The 18,253-nt window shown below is 45.4% G+C and overlaps 1 protein-coding gene across 5 annotated transcripts in view; it reads right to left on the bottom strand.

Moving 5' to 3' along the window:
• LOC123631567 (transformation/transcription domain associated protein) overlaps nucleotides 1-18,253 on the bottom strand; it is a 114,315-nt gene that overhangs the window by 45,776 nt on the left and 50,286 nt on the right. For all 5 annotated transcript variants that reach the window (XM_045541330.1, XM_045541331.1, XM_045541332.1 and 2 more), the window contains 16 exons: nucleotides 17,155-17,274; nucleotides 16,791-16,910; nucleotides 16,229-16,393; nucleotides 15,968-16,149; nucleotides 15,553-15,751; nucleotides 14,985-15,113; nucleotides 12,620-12,886; nucleotides 10,590-10,796; nucleotides 9,604-9,762; nucleotides 9,352-9,486; nucleotides 7,820-7,930; nucleotides 6,399-6,545; nucleotides 4,507-4,720; nucleotides 3,855-3,980; nucleotides 1,454-1,600; nucleotides 387-586 (listed from right to left, as the gene is read on the bottom strand). In XM_045541330.1, coding sequence (XP_045397286.1) covers nucleotides 387-586; nucleotides 1,454-1,600; nucleotides 3,855-3,980; nucleotides 4,507-4,720; nucleotides 6,399-6,545; nucleotides 7,820-7,930; nucleotides 9,352-9,486; nucleotides 9,604-9,762; nucleotides 10,590-10,796; nucleotides 12,620-12,886; nucleotides 14,985-15,113; nucleotides 15,553-15,751; nucleotides 15,968-16,149; nucleotides 16,229-16,393; nucleotides 16,791-16,910; nucleotides 17,155-17,274 — 2,628 coding nt within the window. The remainder of the gene's footprint in view (nucleotides 1-386; nucleotides 587-1,453; nucleotides 1,601-3,854; nucleotides 3,981-4,506; nucleotides 4,721-6,398; nucleotides 6,546-7,819; nucleotides 7,931-9,351; nucleotides 9,487-9,603; nucleotides 9,763-10,589; nucleotides 10,797-12,619; nucleotides 12,887-14,984; nucleotides 15,114-15,552; nucleotides 15,752-15,967; nucleotides 16,150-16,228; nucleotides 16,394-16,790; nucleotides 16,911-17,154; nucleotides 17,275-18,253) is intronic.

The following is an 18,253-nucleotide window of genomic DNA, read 5'->3' as shown; positions in this document are numbered from 1 at the left end:
ATAACTCACTTTGGAGAGAAAGCAACTAAATTACAAAACAAATCAGAAGTTTGCAAGCACCTCACTGAGATAAATGATATTCCCTTATTATTATTACCCTTAGGCTTCCCTTCACTACCACAAGAGGGTAGTAACAAGGTTCACTCAACATTTGAACAGAAGTAAGGCCACACTAAGATGAGCAACACATTAATCTCAAGTTTCTACCTAAAATCTGTTAAGCACACTGAAAAAAATCCATCTTAAGGAAAGATACTGTGAATGCAAACACAGGGGGAAAAATGTTTTGCTTCAAGTTTCAGAAAGCAAAGCAAGGTGATGCCTGACTTTTCCTTTATGTTCAGAGGAATCTCTTGGCAGAGCATGGCGCCCTCATCGCAGCTCACCTGATTGGCTGCCATCGGGGAGTTATTCTTCACCCATTCTTCCACAATTTTGACCACAGCCCGGAGGATTTTGGCATCAGGTGACTTCTCAATGAGTGACGTGAGAATGGCCTGAATGAAGTTCTTCCTCATCTCCATGCTCATCACCGCCAGCCGCGTTTTCACCAGCTCCAGGCTGAGCATCACCAGCTCACTCGTGCCTGTCCCCGTGAAGGAGAGAACACGCCCACCAAGCTCTACAGACACATTTAAACAGGCAGCCACTCTGCCACTGGCATGCTGGGCTCTGCCCATTTCCCCTAAATATTTTCTCCAGCAATTAGAGCTCTGGGATTTGAAGCCTCTTACCCTCTCACCACTGCATCTTGCAAGGGTGGTCCTATAAGAGCCCTTTCCATGAGGGCAGGAGATGACGACACTGATGGGACCACCGAGCCCTGAAGTCACACTCATGGCCCTTGCATTCTGAGGTGCGTCCAACAGCTGTGCCAACCACAGCCCCAGCCAACCACCACTCCCGCCCCCACAGAACATCCAGATTCCTGGAGGCCACGGCTCATGTCTGCAAGTTGTGACTTAGTTCTTCAGCAATAACAACTCTGATTAAGCAATCCCTGTTTTATAGCGAACGCTAGATAACTCTCAGTGGAGAATGATTCATATAAAAATCCAACTACTTTAAAATTTCTTCGCTGTTAACATTCACAAATTTTAAAAGCACTTCATTTTTTTTTTTAAGAGACTGGTTTCACTGTCACCCAGGCTGGAGTGCAGTGGCTGTTCACAGGCGCACTAAAGCCTTGAACTCCTGGCTTCAAGTGATCCTCCTGCCTCAGCTTCCCAGTAGCAGGGTATGGACTAGAACCACCACACTCGGCTTAAAGACAGTTCATTTTTAAAATGAGTCTTGATTTTCAACCCCTTTGTTAAGAGCAAATGATAACAAATCACACAGAAACAAGACTGCACATTAATTCACGTTCACTTCAGAGTTCAATCACACAGCCTGCACCACCCAATTGCTCAACAAAGTCTGAGGAAAAAACCTGGGGTGGCGGGTTTGTCACCTGAGGCTGCTTCCGTGCTTCCTGATGCTGCCTGTGGATTGAGGTGCTCTCGGACCATCTTCTGCAGGGAGCGCATAAACACGGAAATCAGCCTGTCGATGTAGCTTGGGTTGTTGCTGCAGGCGGACTTGAGAATCATAAGGGTCCCTAAAGTGCAGAAGTTGCCAGTTGTTTCACAGAAAAGTAACAATAAGAAAAGTAACAAAAATATGCTATTTAAAACACTGTACAGATCAATTACAGATGTTAACATCATAAGTTTTCACTTGGCTTCCACTGCATTTTGAAACATTATATTTTCACTTCTAATTCTTTTTATTTATTTATCTCTTAAGACACAGTCTTGCTCTGTTGCTCAGACTAGAGTGCAGTGGTGTCAGCCTAGCTCAGAGCAACCTCAAACTCCTGGGCTCAAGCAATCCTCCTGCCTCAGCCTCCCTAGTAGCTGGACTACAGGTGTGTAACACCACATCTGGCTAATATTTTCTATGTTTAGTAGAGACGGGGTCATACTCTCTTGCTCAGGCTGGTCTTGAACTCCTAGCCTCAAGCGATCCTCTTGCCTTGGCCTCCCAGAGTGCTAGGATTACAGGCCTGAGCCACCGTGCCCGGCCTTTCACTTCTTATTCTTAATTATGTCAAGTGTCATCATGCATGAGAACTGATTTTTGTGTTTCAGTAGGAACAACGTTCTTACCTTCAGTTCTGGATTTTACTTTTAGGTTATGGCAAACCACCCTAAATGAAGATTTTTGTCCCATGCTATGTTTGGGAAAAACAAGGAAAAAAAGGAAGAAAATCTTTTTATAAAAAATCTAGCCTATCTGGACATGAAAAATGTTTTAGAATTCAATTTGTACTTCATTCTGAAAAACCACATAAGACCAATAAAAACCAGCAAAGCCAACACCGGAACATGAACGCCAAGTACAGGAAAAAACTATCCTTCTTTCATAAATGGCATTTTTACAATCATCTTGATCCTGACCCATACATGAAATTTTAAATCTGTATTCATGGATCACATCACAGAGCAATCAAAGGGTATCTGCTATTTACAAATGCCATCATCCCAGATTTGGGCAATTTTAGGCTTGTTCTGTTAAAGGACCGATTCTCTAGAGAGCCAGCCTCATTCGAAGACAGGCAACCCATGACAATGAAGACAATGCTGAAAACAGGGATGTCTCTGCTGTCCCTGGGTGCTGCGCTCTCTACTATGGGGCAGCTGGCGGTGCCTGAGCCCTGGATCTAGCACAGGAAAGAGAACGGTGTGGCCACCTCTCCAGGCCCACTTCACCCTGCAGCTGCCCCTGCTCCCCCAGCCCCAACAAAGGAGGGAGACGGGCCAGTGAGGTCTGCTCTTCCCAATGAGAGTCCTTTGGAGAATGCACAAGAAAGGAGACATTAGTGCTATCCTGTGATGGAAGCCTGGATCTACAGGACGACCCACTTTACAAAAAGTCACAGAAGCACGCTTCACTCTCCAAACCTACATGATTCCAGAACAGAGAGCAAAGGGATACCATATAACCAAATTTACCTGGCTCCTAAATTTCAGAGAGCAAGTAGCCAGTTTGAAGAGCAAGGAATTAATCCAAAAATAACTTACTCAGTTTGCAAATTCAGATACAAACATTTGCATAACAAGGTCGGTGTATTTGTATGCACGTGTACAGAAAAATGACATATACCAAAATGTTACGACTGTTTACTGTTGGGCAGAGAGGCTGACAGGTGCCTTTTATTTAGTTTTCCCTCATTTGCATTTTTAAAGATTTACACAGTGATTATGGAATAAGAGAGAAAAAAGATTTTAAGGTGCTTACCCAAAGTCTAATGCTAATCAAAGACATGAGTTGGACAAAAAGCAGAGGGAGCCCTAGACATTTGGCTTCCAGGAACCCAGGGGCCAAAGTTACCCACCCAGCTGCCCTGATTACTCAAGAAAGCAATTTTCCTTTCACCTTGGTCAGCCAGGGCCTCAACAATTAGCTGGAGATAAGTTCTTATCTTATGGCGGCTTATTTACAGGTGGACACTGAAAGGCAGTAATTCCACTCATGTGCACACAGCTCCCGCAGCGTCTGTGTGGTCAGCGTGACACTGGTCGGCAGGATCCACCCACGGGCAACTACCCTCACAAACAACGCCTGCATTGGAGAGTGTGGAGGGGGACACAGAGGAAGCACCGGTGGCGGGTAAGATGGGGCTGTTCACCTCACTGACAACAGGGGACGGTGGCCTTATGGACACCAGGCCAAGACACAGACACTGGAACAAAACATCAGCTCAAAGCTCCTCCCAACAACCGAGCCTTTCCCAGACGGGAAGCACGCCCAGTGAACAGGGACCAGGAACAAACTGAACCACTGCTGGAAAAGTCAAGACACACACTCACCAAAGAGCTGGGAGGGATTGGCATTGGTGGCCTTCTCGTAGTTGGTGAGCCCTTCATAGATGACCTTCCCGACGGCCGCGTAGAGGCACTCCAGCTCTTCGTACTTGGAGGCCACACTGGAAGTACCTGAAAATCAAGGTGGTTAGGGCTCTCAGGCCCTTCTAGTCCTCACACCAGGGACGGAGCTCTAGCTGCAGTGGCATCTGTAGAGAGTGACATGGGCACTTCTCTTCCAGCCTGGGCCTCACCTCTGGGCTGGTCCCCACTCTACACAGCCAGGTGACAACCTTTTACCTCACCAAGCCTCACCAGAATGTGCTTGAAATACACTTATTCATTCATTACAGCCAAAATCTAACCTTGCTGATTATTCAATGTTTGACAGGATATTTTAACCGAACTTTCCTTTAATAGCTTAAGGAAACAGTAACGTTCAGCTAACGAAGAACTGAATTTCCAAAGCAGACAAAAAACAACATGATGACTGCTGCCATTAAGTGTTTGTGTCAATTTCAAAAAGAAAGCTTGAGAATGTAAAGAAAAGGGGGACAATAAAACGCTCGCTACGGTGACTGGAGGAGGAGCGTCCTCAAATGGTAAGTGCCCACCAGGCCGCTTCGAAAGAAAAGCACCGACAGAAAAGGTCACATACTTGGCTCCGTTGGGAAAATACTCATCAGGCGAGAGAGAAGGCTGTGCACGGCCCGCAACACCTTGGTGTTTCCGCACGTCATGCAGGCTGCGATGCCACGCTGCAGGGGCTTGAAGCTACTGAGGATGGCCGGGGACTGCAGAACCGTCAGCAAGAAGCTCAGCACCTCCAATCCCGTGCAAATGTTTCCGTAGTTCACCTGATTGGGCTGCTCCTGGAACGGAGGAACGGGCCACTCACAGCGGCATGGCTACACCAGTACACCGAATCACAGCGACACAAATCCACATGCCATGAAGGATGTGGAAACTAAGCAACAAAACCACTAAAGAATGAACATGCCATACATATAAAAACACGTGACCAACACATACCACAGATTTCATAAGGATGATTCTTTTATAAATTTGCTTTAAATATTTACTCAAACGTCTTTTAAAAGGCTCGTTAAAAATATTAATATTCAATATTATTTTTAAATCACTAAAATCTAGACTAAAAATGAAAAGTTACTGCAGTGAATTATGCTTTTCTCCTCCAATTTTTTAAGTTAAAATACAAAAATATAAATATCCTTCCACAGAGAAGTATCTTTCAAACTGTATCATGGAATCACTCAAATAGATGATGGCAACATGAAGAATAAATAAAAACAAACAAAAGAAAATGAATAAAACATAAAATAGAGGGCATGGTTTGTAGCAGGAATGGGCGCTGCTTTGTCCAACTTTTATCTCTGTGGTTTACACACACCCACGTGTCCTGTACGTGCAGTGTGTGTATGCACTGGGTCGTGAGGTAACAACTCTCTCACTCACTGTGGGTCACAGGAACAAGGGCAGAAAGCCACCGTGAGCACAGCACATTGCTCCATGAAACGCTAGCCTTCTTTTAAGGGGCAGAGGCTGTCCACTTACAGCCAGCTGAGCTTTCAACTATGACTGCATTTGATGGGAAAGTAATTCGACCTTTCAAAGAGAAAAAGAGGTGAGAGACCTGCAGACCATCCCAGGTTATGCACCAGGCTAGAACCAAAGCAGGTGCCACGGCCTCAGGGGCTGTTTATAGCACGGTTTCATGGGTAAAACAGAGCAATATGTTAGTCTTTACGGTACAAAGTAACAAATGCTTACAATAGGCTTATAATCCTGATAGTGAAATCTTTCCAATTCCATCAAGCAGCTAGAAAAATTCAGTCTGGATAAGGCAAGAGAATAGCTTTTGCTACTACCAGAAAATTAAAGGATCATAGTTTTTTACAAAAACAAACCAAAAAGACCCATAAAAAAACCACCACCAAAATAATCATTTTGGGACTATCTCCTGTTAGGACTAAGCCCTTGTGATTCCAAAAAGTATTTGATAATAGGCCGATCAATAAAATGTTTCATTCAAGCTTATTTATTTTTGTAGAGAGGGGGTCTTACCATGTTGCCGAAGCTAATTTCAAACTCCTGGCCTTAAGTAATCATCCTGCCTCAGCCTCCCAAAGTACTGGGATTACAGGTGCGAGCCACTGTGCCCGGCCTCAAGCTTATTTTAAAGGTTGCTGTATATGTCAACTAAAAATGTTTATTGCAAGCTAACTGGCAGGTGAGTTTAAGAAGTGAGTCCACAAAATACAAGAGAACTGTCACCATCTTTAAACATTCTGAAGTACACCTGGGGCCAGAGTGAGGGCTGAAGTTCTAAAGCCACTCTCAGTCAAACTGCCGTCTCCTGGCAGCAGCTAGAAGAGAACGTGGCAGAGGCCACGACTGGCCAAGGGATGAGAGATATGGGGCTTAAGGGTAATCCAGAGTAATCCACAAATGTCCAGCCCCTTCCCCAGGCCACAGTGTCTGATAATGGCCTCAGTGGCCCTGTCCTGGCCCTTCCAACATCACACCTACCACAGTCATCAGCAGCTTGTCAAACCACTGCAATTTGAGCTCGGACTTGGACCACATGTCTGGCCGTAACGCGGTCTTCAGAAGATTTACACATCGACGAGAGAGCACCTCTCCGGGAGACCCCGCAGTGTTGGTGTTGTCATTAACCTAGAAATTCATCCAAATAAGAGCTGGCATTTCCTTGTGTCCAAATTTATAGCCATTTTCTCGACACTGCTTCTCCACTGTGCCCCGTGTCCTTGCATCCTTGCTCTCTCCCGGATCTTTAGCTCACAGCCACCCTCTCCTTCTGCCTACCTCACCACAGCCAGGGACCCTCCCGGACTGGCCTGACTCACTCCCCCCAGCACCCAGCCACTCTTCTCTGCATGGTGTGTCAGTGGTGACTTGTAATCAGTTGTGTGATGGAGAACCTGCCCTGTTGCTCCCCACAGGACTTCCTTACACACTGCAGGGACACAGGAATTATTCATTGGTTGGATAGTTTAGTAGATTCTTTTCAGTACTTGGAAATTCTCAACAGTACTACAAGATACACTATTTTGTTTAAGTTACAACTTTTTTTTTGAGACAGAATCTCGATCTGTCGCCCCAGGTAGAGTGCAGTGGTGTCATCATAGCTCACTGCAACCTCAAACTCCTGGGCTCAAGCGATCCTCCTGCCCGAGAGCTGAGACTACAGGTGTGTGCCACGGTGCCAGGCTAAACAAATTTTTTATATTTTTAGTAGAAACGGGGTCTCGCTCTTGCTCAGGCTGGTCTCAAACTCCTTGGCTCAAGCCAACCTCCTGCCTCACCCTCCCAGAGTGCTACGATTACAGGCATGAGCCACTGAGCCCAGCCTATAGTTACAACTTAAGATTCCCAAATTTTTTAAAAATAAAAGACTTAGGGAAATTTCATTTACAGTGTCTTTTTAAAAATATAAAAAGTTTCAGAAATGGATTCCCAACAACTCCATGAATATATGTATTGATACCAATGATAAATAAACCAAGTTATAACATTTAAATTATTACATGTTGTACATATTTTATGCAGGTTGGGATCAACACCTTTACTGAGCTATGTACCATTCCCATTTTAAGGATATAGAAAAGAAAAATTGGCAGTTACATGAGTAGACCAAGATCACTGACCTACATATTTCACCAATGTTAACATGCTGTTAATTATAAGGCACAGCATTATTTTATTACTATTAAAAGAAAAATGATTTTTAAAAAATCCTATCACAGGCAGGCTTCAGAAATATTAACCTGCCACCAAATCAATGACATCTGGCATGAAAGTGACAAAACTAGCTCTCAGACCTTGGTTTGGCCATTTCTTTTTTGACTAATCTGTCACAGGTAACACCCTGGAGTGTTACTAAGTAGTCTGTGTTCTGCAGCGTCCCCAAGAAGTTCAGGATGCCCTACCTGACAAGCCACGCGGATGAGGAAGTTCACCACGGTGTCTGTGTGCTGCTTGTCGATGGGCTTGGCAAGCAGAGAGTCGGCTCCAGGCAGCGACTGGCTCCTCCCAAACACCTGGAAAAGGGTGGTGCTTTAAGGCAGGAATAGGATTCTCAACAGAAATTGCCAACACAGGGCGCTGACTTGTTCATCTAGCTAATGGGTATGTGGGACAGAGGCCATTCTGGGCATTGGGGACACTAGAAACAGCTGTGGTTTCTGTCCTCATGTCCAGCAAGAGAGCAGATGGCTAAAAGACACGGGAATGAGGAAGGAGCAAAGACTCCCATGACGGAGAACAAGACGGAGCGTGGTCTGCGAAGTGAAGGGACAGCACTGGAGAGACCTTCGGAGGAGAAGCCAGCCACGAGGAGAGACAACAGCTCCACGTAGAGGGCAAAGAGCCAGCGGACACATCCTAAGTGAGCAGGGAAGCTGGAGTGTCTGCAGAGCAGAGGAAAGGCCCGTGCAGCCAAAGCACTGTGAGAAGGTTCTGGGGGGCGAGAGCCATCACCAGGGCCTGGTCCCCCAGGCCAGGGAGGCCATGGTCCAGGGGGAGGTTTCTGTGACGGGAAAGACAATCTGACTTAACTTTCTATCTTGAAATGATTCTAAGATTCACAGGAAATTACAAAAACTGTACGGAGGTCTCATGGACCCTTTACCCCACTTCCCCTGACTTTGGTTCTGAAAAGAAAGTTTCTTGGTGCTCTGGCAGCTTTGTGAAAAACTGAAGGGGACAGAAGTGGAGGCAGTGAGAAGAGCTGGGAGGTGGCTCCACGGCCTCGTCACTGGAGGGAGGGGTGGAGGCTGGGACGGGGGTGGGGTGGGCATGCATGGCAGGGCTGACAGGACTTGCTCTTGACCAGATGTGTGGCGAGAAGCAAATGGACAAAATGCAGATGGGTCCCAGGTTTCCAACTGGAGCCCAGGGCAGACAAAGGTGCTATGGGGGACAGTGGGACCGTGAAGGGGAGAGAGGAGCTCAGCCTCAGTCACACGGGGTTGGAAGTGGAGCGGCCACCCCAGCGCCAACCAGTCAGCGGGTCAAAGACCCCAGGCGAGGTCTGGAGCCCAGAGCTCCCCAGGCCACCAGCCCCTCGACAAGCAGTGGGGAGTGTGACGCCCAGGCCCTCCTGTGCTGCCCCCCAACAAAACGGGATGCACTGTCTTTTTCAAAAAAATCAATCACAACATGGTCACATGTCTTCAATTTTCTTACTTCAAAAAATTTTTCTTGATGCCTTTCTGCAAGTAATTAACCATTATTGACGGAACTCTAATGGTACTAAATGAACACAAAGAAAAATGTGTCTGGTGACCTTGAGTGAGCGGTGTGTCACGGAGTTTCTGTCTGATGAGCACAGCTGTCCCCAGCCACCTCCCCAGCGTGTAGCTCAGGCAGCTCAGCGTTGCGCCCACACTCAAAATGTGCCCAATAAATGACACACGCCCACGACGACTCACAGTTTCCATAAGAAAGCATAAGATCTTACAGCACTGATGGCTCCGGTGGCTGTCCTGAAGCGTTTCACTTCCTGGGCAGAATCCACTGACAGACCTCTTTTAATGGAGGATGAGACGGAGTTGACTCCTTCTCCACTGGAATTTGGGTCCATATCTGAATCCGGCTTAAACACACACACACACGCACACGCACACACACACATGCTTGACTTTATTGACTGGTTTCCAGAAGAACCACAAGGAATACAATTGGGGATGGCACCGAGGGTTGACCTTCCTACCTGCTGGTCCTTGATCCTCTGCAATTCCCACTTGATGACAACCTCGGACAGGTCCACAGCCAGCCTCCTCTGCTCGATGGTAACACTGGGCGTGAAGCCCAGTCTCTGCATGGCGCTCACCATGTGTTGCACCAAGTGGTGCCGCACTGGGTAGTACACCTGGGGACACAGGGCCAGTGTCACGTCGGGAATGCTGGACCATGGGCCTAACGCACACACCCACACCCACCCACACACACACACACACACACCCCCCAACCTTACACTCAACAATTCTGAATCATGACTTCATCAAGAAAATTCTCATTACCTTATATTTGTGTGTTTATCACCCTCCCCTTGCCCCCAACTGAGTTCCACGTAACAGTATATTTCAGCCTTTTGGTAACATCTTTACAACATACTGAAAAATTGAATTCTCTTTAGATAGGCAGGTGAGTCTAATCACATGTAGCAAACTTCAGACTTGACATCATAAAAGTTTAAGACATACCAAGAAGCAAATTTCCAGTTCTAAAAGAGCTGACTGTAAAAGAATTAGCTTTTAAGTCAATCCTTTCTCCTCTACCCAAAATCTACATGCAAAATTTACATATAAATAAATCTCACAAAGTGGGAGACTTGGCTAAAGAGCCTCATGAATAACTTCTCAAGCCAGGTTACCAAAATCTACAGTTAATGATGACTACCTCCCACTTTAAAGGACCAACTTATCTGCATAAAATTTTACCCGAGTACAGTATTTACAAATGAAGTTTTAGAAAGCAACATACATTCAGGACATGATTCTCTGCACCACTGCAACTTCCATGCTGATAAAGTGATACACACACTCACACACACACACACACACACACACACACACAAGTCAATGAATGAGAATCAATGAATGACCACCTTATGACTGTAGAAGAAGAAAGACACAAAAGTTCAAAGTAACTGCCTAGAAATGCATTACATACCCATCTGTGGTACTTCCTCCATACCTTAAAATGCTGCACTATCAAATGTAAAATGTGGACTAGCTGAGGGACGGTGTGTCCTTCCTCCACAATGATCTTCCTTGTCCAGTGCGTCAGCATCTGGTGCCCGTCCTCCATCCTGGCAGGCACTGCTGGGGTCAAAATGGCCATTGCTTGTCTAACAATTGCTCGAGCTTCCATTGCGTGAGCCTTGAGAAGACTATGAAAAACCTAGAACAGAAAAGAAATTCTTATGTAAGATGAGAATGAAAGGTTTAAAAAACAACAAGATACAGGCTGGGTACAGTGGCTCACGCCTGTAATCCTAGCACTCTGGGAGGCTGAGGCGGGAGGATCGCTCGAGGTCAGGAGTTCAAGACCAGCTCTGAGCAAGAGCGAGACCCTGTCTCTGCTAAAAAATAGAAAGAAATTAACCGGGCAACTAAAATTATATAGAGAAAGTTAGCTGGAGGCCAGGTGTGGTGGCTCACGCCTGTAATCCTAGCACTCTGGGAAGCCGAGGCGGGAAGATTGCCCGAGGTCAGGAGTTCAAGACCAGCCTGAGCAAGAGTGAGACCCCCGTCTCTACTAAAAATAGAAAGAAATGATCTGGACGGCTAAAAATATATACAGAAAAAAAATTAGCCGGGCATGGTGGCACATGCCTGTAGTCCCAGCTACTCGGGAGGCTGAGGCAGAAGGATTCCTTAAGCCCAGGAGTTTGAGGTTGCTGTGAGCTAGGCTGACACCATGGCACTCTAGCCCGAGCAACAGAGTAAGACTCTGTCTCAAAAAAAAAAAAAAAAAAAAGAAAAGAAAACAAGATACAATCACATAGGACCCAAGGTATGATAATTTTTGCAAAACAATTTATTAAAAATTCCTTAGCACTCTCTTATTAGGAAACAACTTAGTCACTAGTTGCTTTCTCTTTCATTAAGTTTCGATCAATGAAACCATTCGTTCTAAAATTTATTAAGCGCCTATTATGTGCCTATGCTGGGCTAGGCCAAGGTATGCAAAGACAAATGAGACCCAGCTCCTGGTAGAGAGCTTATGTCTCACCTAACCAGCAGAAAGTTAGCTGAGGTAGAAAGATCATTTCACTCTGGAACTTGTGATAGTTATGGGAAAACCATCAAAGGTGGTCTCACAGAATAAAACAAGAGCTATCACTGATCAAATGCTGAACACTCAAGTATATTATGACATTTAATTCTTACACAGAGACATTAACTCACCAAGGGGCACAGAACTTGTGAATGGAGGGAAAAAAACCTCCAACCGGGGTTGCCTGACACACGATCACAGCCTAAACCATGCAGTGCCTCAAGGAAGAGGTGCTGACACCCCAACACAGCAGAGGGCTTGTAAGATGCCACTTCAAAAGTACCTATTGTCTTTGGCTTAAAGGAGTAGGCTGGGACCTTGGACAAAGCCATTTTCAATGCCATGTCAGGGTTGGAAGGCAGAATGCGATGGGTAGAGAAGCTCGAGGTGCAAAAGGGGGACATTTCATGTAAAAGCAAAGCTGTGGAGATGCAAGGGAGCAGGACACACCTGGGGAGGAGGGAGAAAGCATGAGGGCTCAATGTGGGGTTTTTTCCCTCAGTTTTTCTTCTATTGTGGTAAAATACACAGAACAGAATTTACTATTGTAACCACTTTTAGGTGTGCAGTTTGGTGGTGTTAATTACATTCACACTGTGTGCAGCCATCAATGTCCACCCAAAACTTCTTCATTTTGCAAAACTGAAACTCTGTCCCCACGAAACACTTAACTCCCCACTTCCCCCAACCCAGCCCCCGGCAACCTAAGTTCTATTTTCTGTCTCTGTGAACCTGACTGCTCTAGGGACCTCACAAGTGGAATCACACAGTATTTGTTTTTCCAGTTTTTATAAGATGGCAGAGAGGAGTGTTTCTAAACAGCATTAGGGAAAGACAACAGACGAGGAGCAGCTGAGACCGTACGAAGGAGCAAGTGTGCACAGGGGTACATGGGTGGGATTCGCGTGAACGGCAGGTGGACAGGAGGGAGCCTTGCAACATACCTGAAGGACGATTTTCTTATGTATTGCAAATTTGGCAATAATGTGCGCCAGAAGCAAGTGGCCACTGTATTTGCAAGCGGGATCTACGCAAGCCTTAGAGAGCAGGCAGGGCCACGCGAAGGTCATCAGGCGGCGCAGCTTGCTATTGCGGTTCTTGTTGTTGTCGTGGATGTGGTGGGGTGCGTGCTCCACCAGCAGCGTGGCGTACTGCAGGAGGTAAATCCTCAGCGAGTCCAGCATGTCCGCCTGCTTCTCTGGATCCAGGACCTGATGGCAAAGACAAGCAGGGAGGACTCATTTCCGGTTCCGAACTGATACCTACACGAAGGGTCCTATGACAAGTTTAAACCTTAAAAAAAAAAAAAAAAAAAAACCCATATATACGCACACACAGACACGCACACAAATACACATACACTATGCATGTGTGTGTAATATTAAGTTTTACAAAGAGGGAATTGATAATGTCACATCAATTTTCCATCTGTATACGGATTGGAAACTCACCGAATTTATTTCCAAGTTACAAAAAGGACAGGCTTAGAAGACAGAAAGCAAAAGGTAGATGAGCTTGAGGTAGAAAGAAAGACTTCTTTGATTCAAGGTGATTTAGGACAGAGTTTCTTAATTTCCAAGTAATTGAGATTTTTTTCCTAGTCAACTTTTATCTCTTATTTTTCTGCATTATGATCAGAAAATGAGAACTGGAAAAATCTCTACTTTCAAAAAGTTGTTACGGTTTTCTATGTGACCAAGCATCTGACAGATTTTTGTATGTGTTCATTGGATATAAAAAGAAAATATACAATCTCCATGTTTATATTAAATCAAGTATAATGGTGGCATCATTCAACTCAAGTTAAGTATCCTAACCACCCTCTACCAGATCCATCCAATTCTGAAAACAGACTGAAGCCTTCCATCACAATTATGTTTTTCATCAAGGTCCTCTATTTCTTGGGTCTGCTGCCTCTTGGCAGCCCCTTCCCATAGGCTCGCCCACCAGCCTTTTTCTCCTCACCCCAACACTCAAAAATCCCAACTCCTCACTGGTCCCGGGTCAGCAGCATCTGACCCAGAGACACGGGCTGAGAAGGTAACACAGGGGAAGGGGCCCTGTCTGGGCCACCATTTCCCTACAGTTGCCCAGAAGGAGGAAAATATCAATATGTAGACCACGAATAAAGCTTTGGGCTCAGCTCTAATTCCCAGGGTCGGGGAGGAAGGGGAAGCCAAAACTGCAGGAAGGAGGACCACCTCAAGGGACAAAGACTATTTAAGGATTGACAACCTGCCAATGAGAACAACAGTCCCCTCTGCCTTGATCCCAGGAAAGAAAGGGTGAGAAAACCAGCTGTGTCCTTCCAAAGAACATGAATACGTGTGTGGTGGTCACTTCTGGAGACACGCTAATCTGCATTACAGATAGGGAATCCCGATCACTGCATCCCAACAAACACCACTCAATGTAACAGTCTCAAGGCAAACACAATCTCTAACAGTGACGTTCAACACAATAAGCCTTAGGAAAATAACACAATGCAGGTATTTAATTAAAAAAGGCTCTCTAGTACAAACTATAAATGCTGTTGTAAAAATGCACAGAGACCCTAAAACCTGAGCTAATTTCAGACTCTACTACCATCACAACAGATTTTCATTATCTTGGCACAGCAGCAATTGGACCCAGTCTAATATTTTCACTGGCTTTTAATGGATTATTTCGCAAAGCCTAAGATGAAAATAGAACATCAAAATTCTGCTAGAAGGGTTTTGAAAAAATAACATATCTAAATTTTCTTTTTGTTTTTTTTCTTTTTGTTGAGACAGAGTCTCGCTCTGTCGTCTAGGTAGAGTACAGTGGTGTCATCATAGCTCACAGCAACCTCCAACTCCTGGGCTCAAGCGATGCTCCTGCCTCAGCCTCCAGAGAAGCTGGGACTACAGGCACATACCACCATGCCCGGCTAATGTTTTCTATTTTTAGTAGAGATGGGGTCTCATTCTTGCTCAGGCTGGTCTCAAACTCCTGAGCTCAAATGATCTTCCTGCCTCGGCCTCCCAGAGTGCTAGGATTACAGGCGTGAACCACTATGCCCAGCATTATATCTGAATTTTCACTGAGGTATATTCTGCTTCTGATTAGAATCTATTAACGACGAAAAGCTGATTCATTCCAAAGTAAGGCTGTCTTCAAAAATTCACTAAATAGAATTGTAATGTGATATTCTGCTATAAACTAATGTGATTGTGAAAAATAAAAGCCTTGGGGAAATAAATTTGTATCAGTGAACTCCCCTCACACATGCACACATATTCATTCATCTGCAAGTTACTGTCCACGCCCTCGCACTGTGAGTGGTACCTTGGTTATAAACACACTGGTGATGCTTTCTGGGTTATCTCCCTCTGGGTTAGGAGGTCCTAAGAGCTGCTCCCCTTCCCCCTTCTCAAAGCTGTATAAGAAAGCAGGATTCAAGATATGCTGCAGAACCTACAAAAAAAATTAAAAATGAAGAAGGAAAACAAAGCCATGATGTTTATTTCTTTAGTAAGGTGGGAAGGACAGCCAGTTTTGGGCACACCATAAAGTCAGAACTCAACCAAGGGTGCGATAACTAATCTTGACTTCTATCCAAATGGCAAGTGGAAAGGTGGCTTAAAAACTTCTGGAACAGAGACGTCAGCCTGGTTTACTCTTCTCATTTCAAAAATGTCATTTTCTAAAATCAAGGAAACTAACAAACTACTTTTCAAGGCTGATTCACTGCTGAATCTGCCTGCTGCTCCTCAGCAATGGCATTTTCCCAGCCACAGCCTGGCCAACTGTTTAAGTGTCCATGGAGACACAGCAGGGCAGGAGCAGGGCCCCTGGGTCCCTAGAAAACCAGCACAAACACCTGTACCTTCTACTACGTAACAGTGGGACTCACCTTGGCTTTCAGTTCATCTCCAAAGTTGGGGTCACTGAAATCTACAAAGCGAAAAAACAAGGCGCGTTTCTGAGCAATGCTGTAATTTTTCGGAATCTCTTCTTCCATATACTCTTTTAAGAATGTCATGTTGCAGAGAAAGCGACCAGTGAAGGCTCGAAGCAGCTGGAACAGCAATTCTATATCTCCGTAATTCCTTCTGAAGGGTCGAATAAGAAAACAGGTTAACTTACGGCCAATTTCTTAACTATGTACCAACTCTGACTCAGCTTGAAACAGCTCTAAGTCATAGCCCATTCTACACAACTGACTGCACATATCCAATGAACTACAGCTTTGTACAAATTCGGGAAGAGGCTCCCATTTAGCTTTTCAGAACCAGTCACGTGACGCACAGCAGACAGGGTGCACCCACTTGCAGTAGCTCAGCAGGCAGAAAGCCAGCAGCTTGGGCTCCTTCCAGTTGGTGGCAGCCATGTTCTCCTTGCGGTGTCTTTCTTGGAAGGTGTCACTGACCCACACACGTCTCAACTGGCTCACCAGAGAATGCTGATTGGCCAGCCAGGAGTCATCGTTTTTTACTATAATACTTATGATCTGTCAAAGAAGAGACAATTAGGGAACTGGGTCTTGATTAAACCTTTGGGAATTTTGGAGCCTAACGAAGGGACACTACCTTGATGGCCTGGAACTGGAGGTCCAAGCGCATGGTGCTGGTGCTGGGTGAGCCGGGGCGCACGGCGGTCTGGGCACCCCCTGGAAGCAGCAGCGTGATGAACCTGTTGGGGTTGGCTGCCAGCACGTCCCGCAGAGGCCTGGCGTCTTTGTGTTTCAAAAAACTCTAAAAGCAAAACAAGCAGTCTTAAGCTAAACAAACTCACACAAAAAGGTTAGAGGATATGAATTCTAAGATTTTTTTCCTAACTTTCTCAAGGCAAGCTAAAAGAAAAAAAAAAATCCTGTAAGCACCCCTTTTAAATAGTCATAATTTATAATTATGATTTTATAATCCTGGCAGAACATTAATTCATCACCACCAAAATCCTACAAAGCGTGATTCCTGGATCTGAGCTTTTCATATACACAACCAAATGGCAATGATGTTTCCAACATTCAAATGCATCTAAGAAAAACGAAGCCAGGACACTGAACAATGAAATGTGAATTTAACATTTTAGAGAATGCTGGCTGACAAAACTATGCAGGGACCCCTGACTCCAGCTGCTCACAGCTCTCACCATAAACATTCTGCTCCACTGCGGATCATTCAATGTTGCTTCCATCATGAACAGTTCCACCGTCTGCGAGGGGTGCCGAGTCAGGAACTTGATCAGAGGCTCTCTGAACGGACTGCCCGCCTGGAAACACGAGGGGACACCAACACCTCATACCTTCCTCTTCTCAGGGCTTGAGGCTTCTCTCTGTCTGTGTGTCTAACACAGTAAGAACACACACTCCCCCCACCACAACTGGAGTGCACTAACAACCATAAGAAAATACCAATATCTGACATCTTATCCTGTCAGATTAACCCATTTAAAAGATAACAAAGAGGAAAGATGGCGAGCACCAGATGGAGGAAGAATGAGGATTGAACCGCACCTCAATCAGCATTGCCCGTTCTGTCTTCATCACCACCTCTAACAGAGGCTTGACCAGAGTCTGAGGTGCAGCTGGGATCAGATGAAAAAGGTTTATAATTGCTGAACAAATCTTCATTTCCTAATAAAGAAAACCAGAAATTATAAACAGGTCAATGAATTTTGCTAGTGAGAGAAGGACATCACTACAGACCGCTACAGTCTAACCGCATTCGCAAGGCTAGCCAATGAAGCGAGGAGTTAACATGTAAAAAGCCACAACTTACCGGTCTTAGGTTACGACTCTGCCTGTCCTAAGGAAACTAACTGCCCGTGGCCTTCAGGGTTCCTCTGTCAATGGGAGGGTGGAGGTGACTGTGTGTACCTGACGTGACTGGGCACTTTGTTCTCATGCACACTGACAAGCCTGGGAGGTGACCTTATGGGTCACCTGTGCTAGTCCCCCTCGCAGAAGGGTGGACAGTGGCACCTGTGACCAGGAGAGCGTGATGACTACCCCACTTTGCCGTAGCATCATGGGGTCTTCCCAGTACACTAAGGTCTAAGGACACAGACTTCTTGTGCCCTGAAAATCTACAAGAGAAAGTTCCTCAAAAAATATTTAAGTATATATCCTGGAAACTAAATAGCAATATAAACAAACACTCATTGTAGTATTATGTATTTGTCAATCAGGTCTAAAAATAAAGCTGAAAAACTGCTCCATTGAATCATGTGAAAAACGTGTGAAATGTGTGAAATGCCAAGAGTTCTGCACTTTCTAACATCTAACAGCTCAGTGGTGGGTTGCTCTGAGCATCATTCCAACTTTCCCTTCTCAGTTTCTGAAGTTTTGCCATTCAAAGGAATTCTACATGGCCACAGGGAAGAGAAGCCACCCTGATGCCCCACCCTGCACGGTGTGCGACTCCACATTCACCGCCCTCTGCACAATAAAATGGGGACAATAACACTGGCCAGCATGGACCTTGCTCCCAGCAGCGCTTGACATACTTTTCAAATTTCTCTTTATACCAAAGGGCATTACGCGGAGATAGGTAAGAAATGAGGAAAATGAGCTCATGCCATCCCTATCCCACCTCCGGAGTTCTCTTTTACAG

Source organism: Lemur catta, chromosome 2 (assembly GCF_020740605.2).
Source record: "Lemur catta isolate mLemCat1 chromosome 2, mLemCat1.pri, whole genome shotgun sequence".
Taxonomy (NCBI): domain Eukaryota; kingdom Metazoa; phylum Chordata; class Mammalia; order Primates; family Lemuridae; genus Lemur; species Lemur catta.
This window is presented reverse-complemented; position numbering and strand designations above follow the sequence as displayed.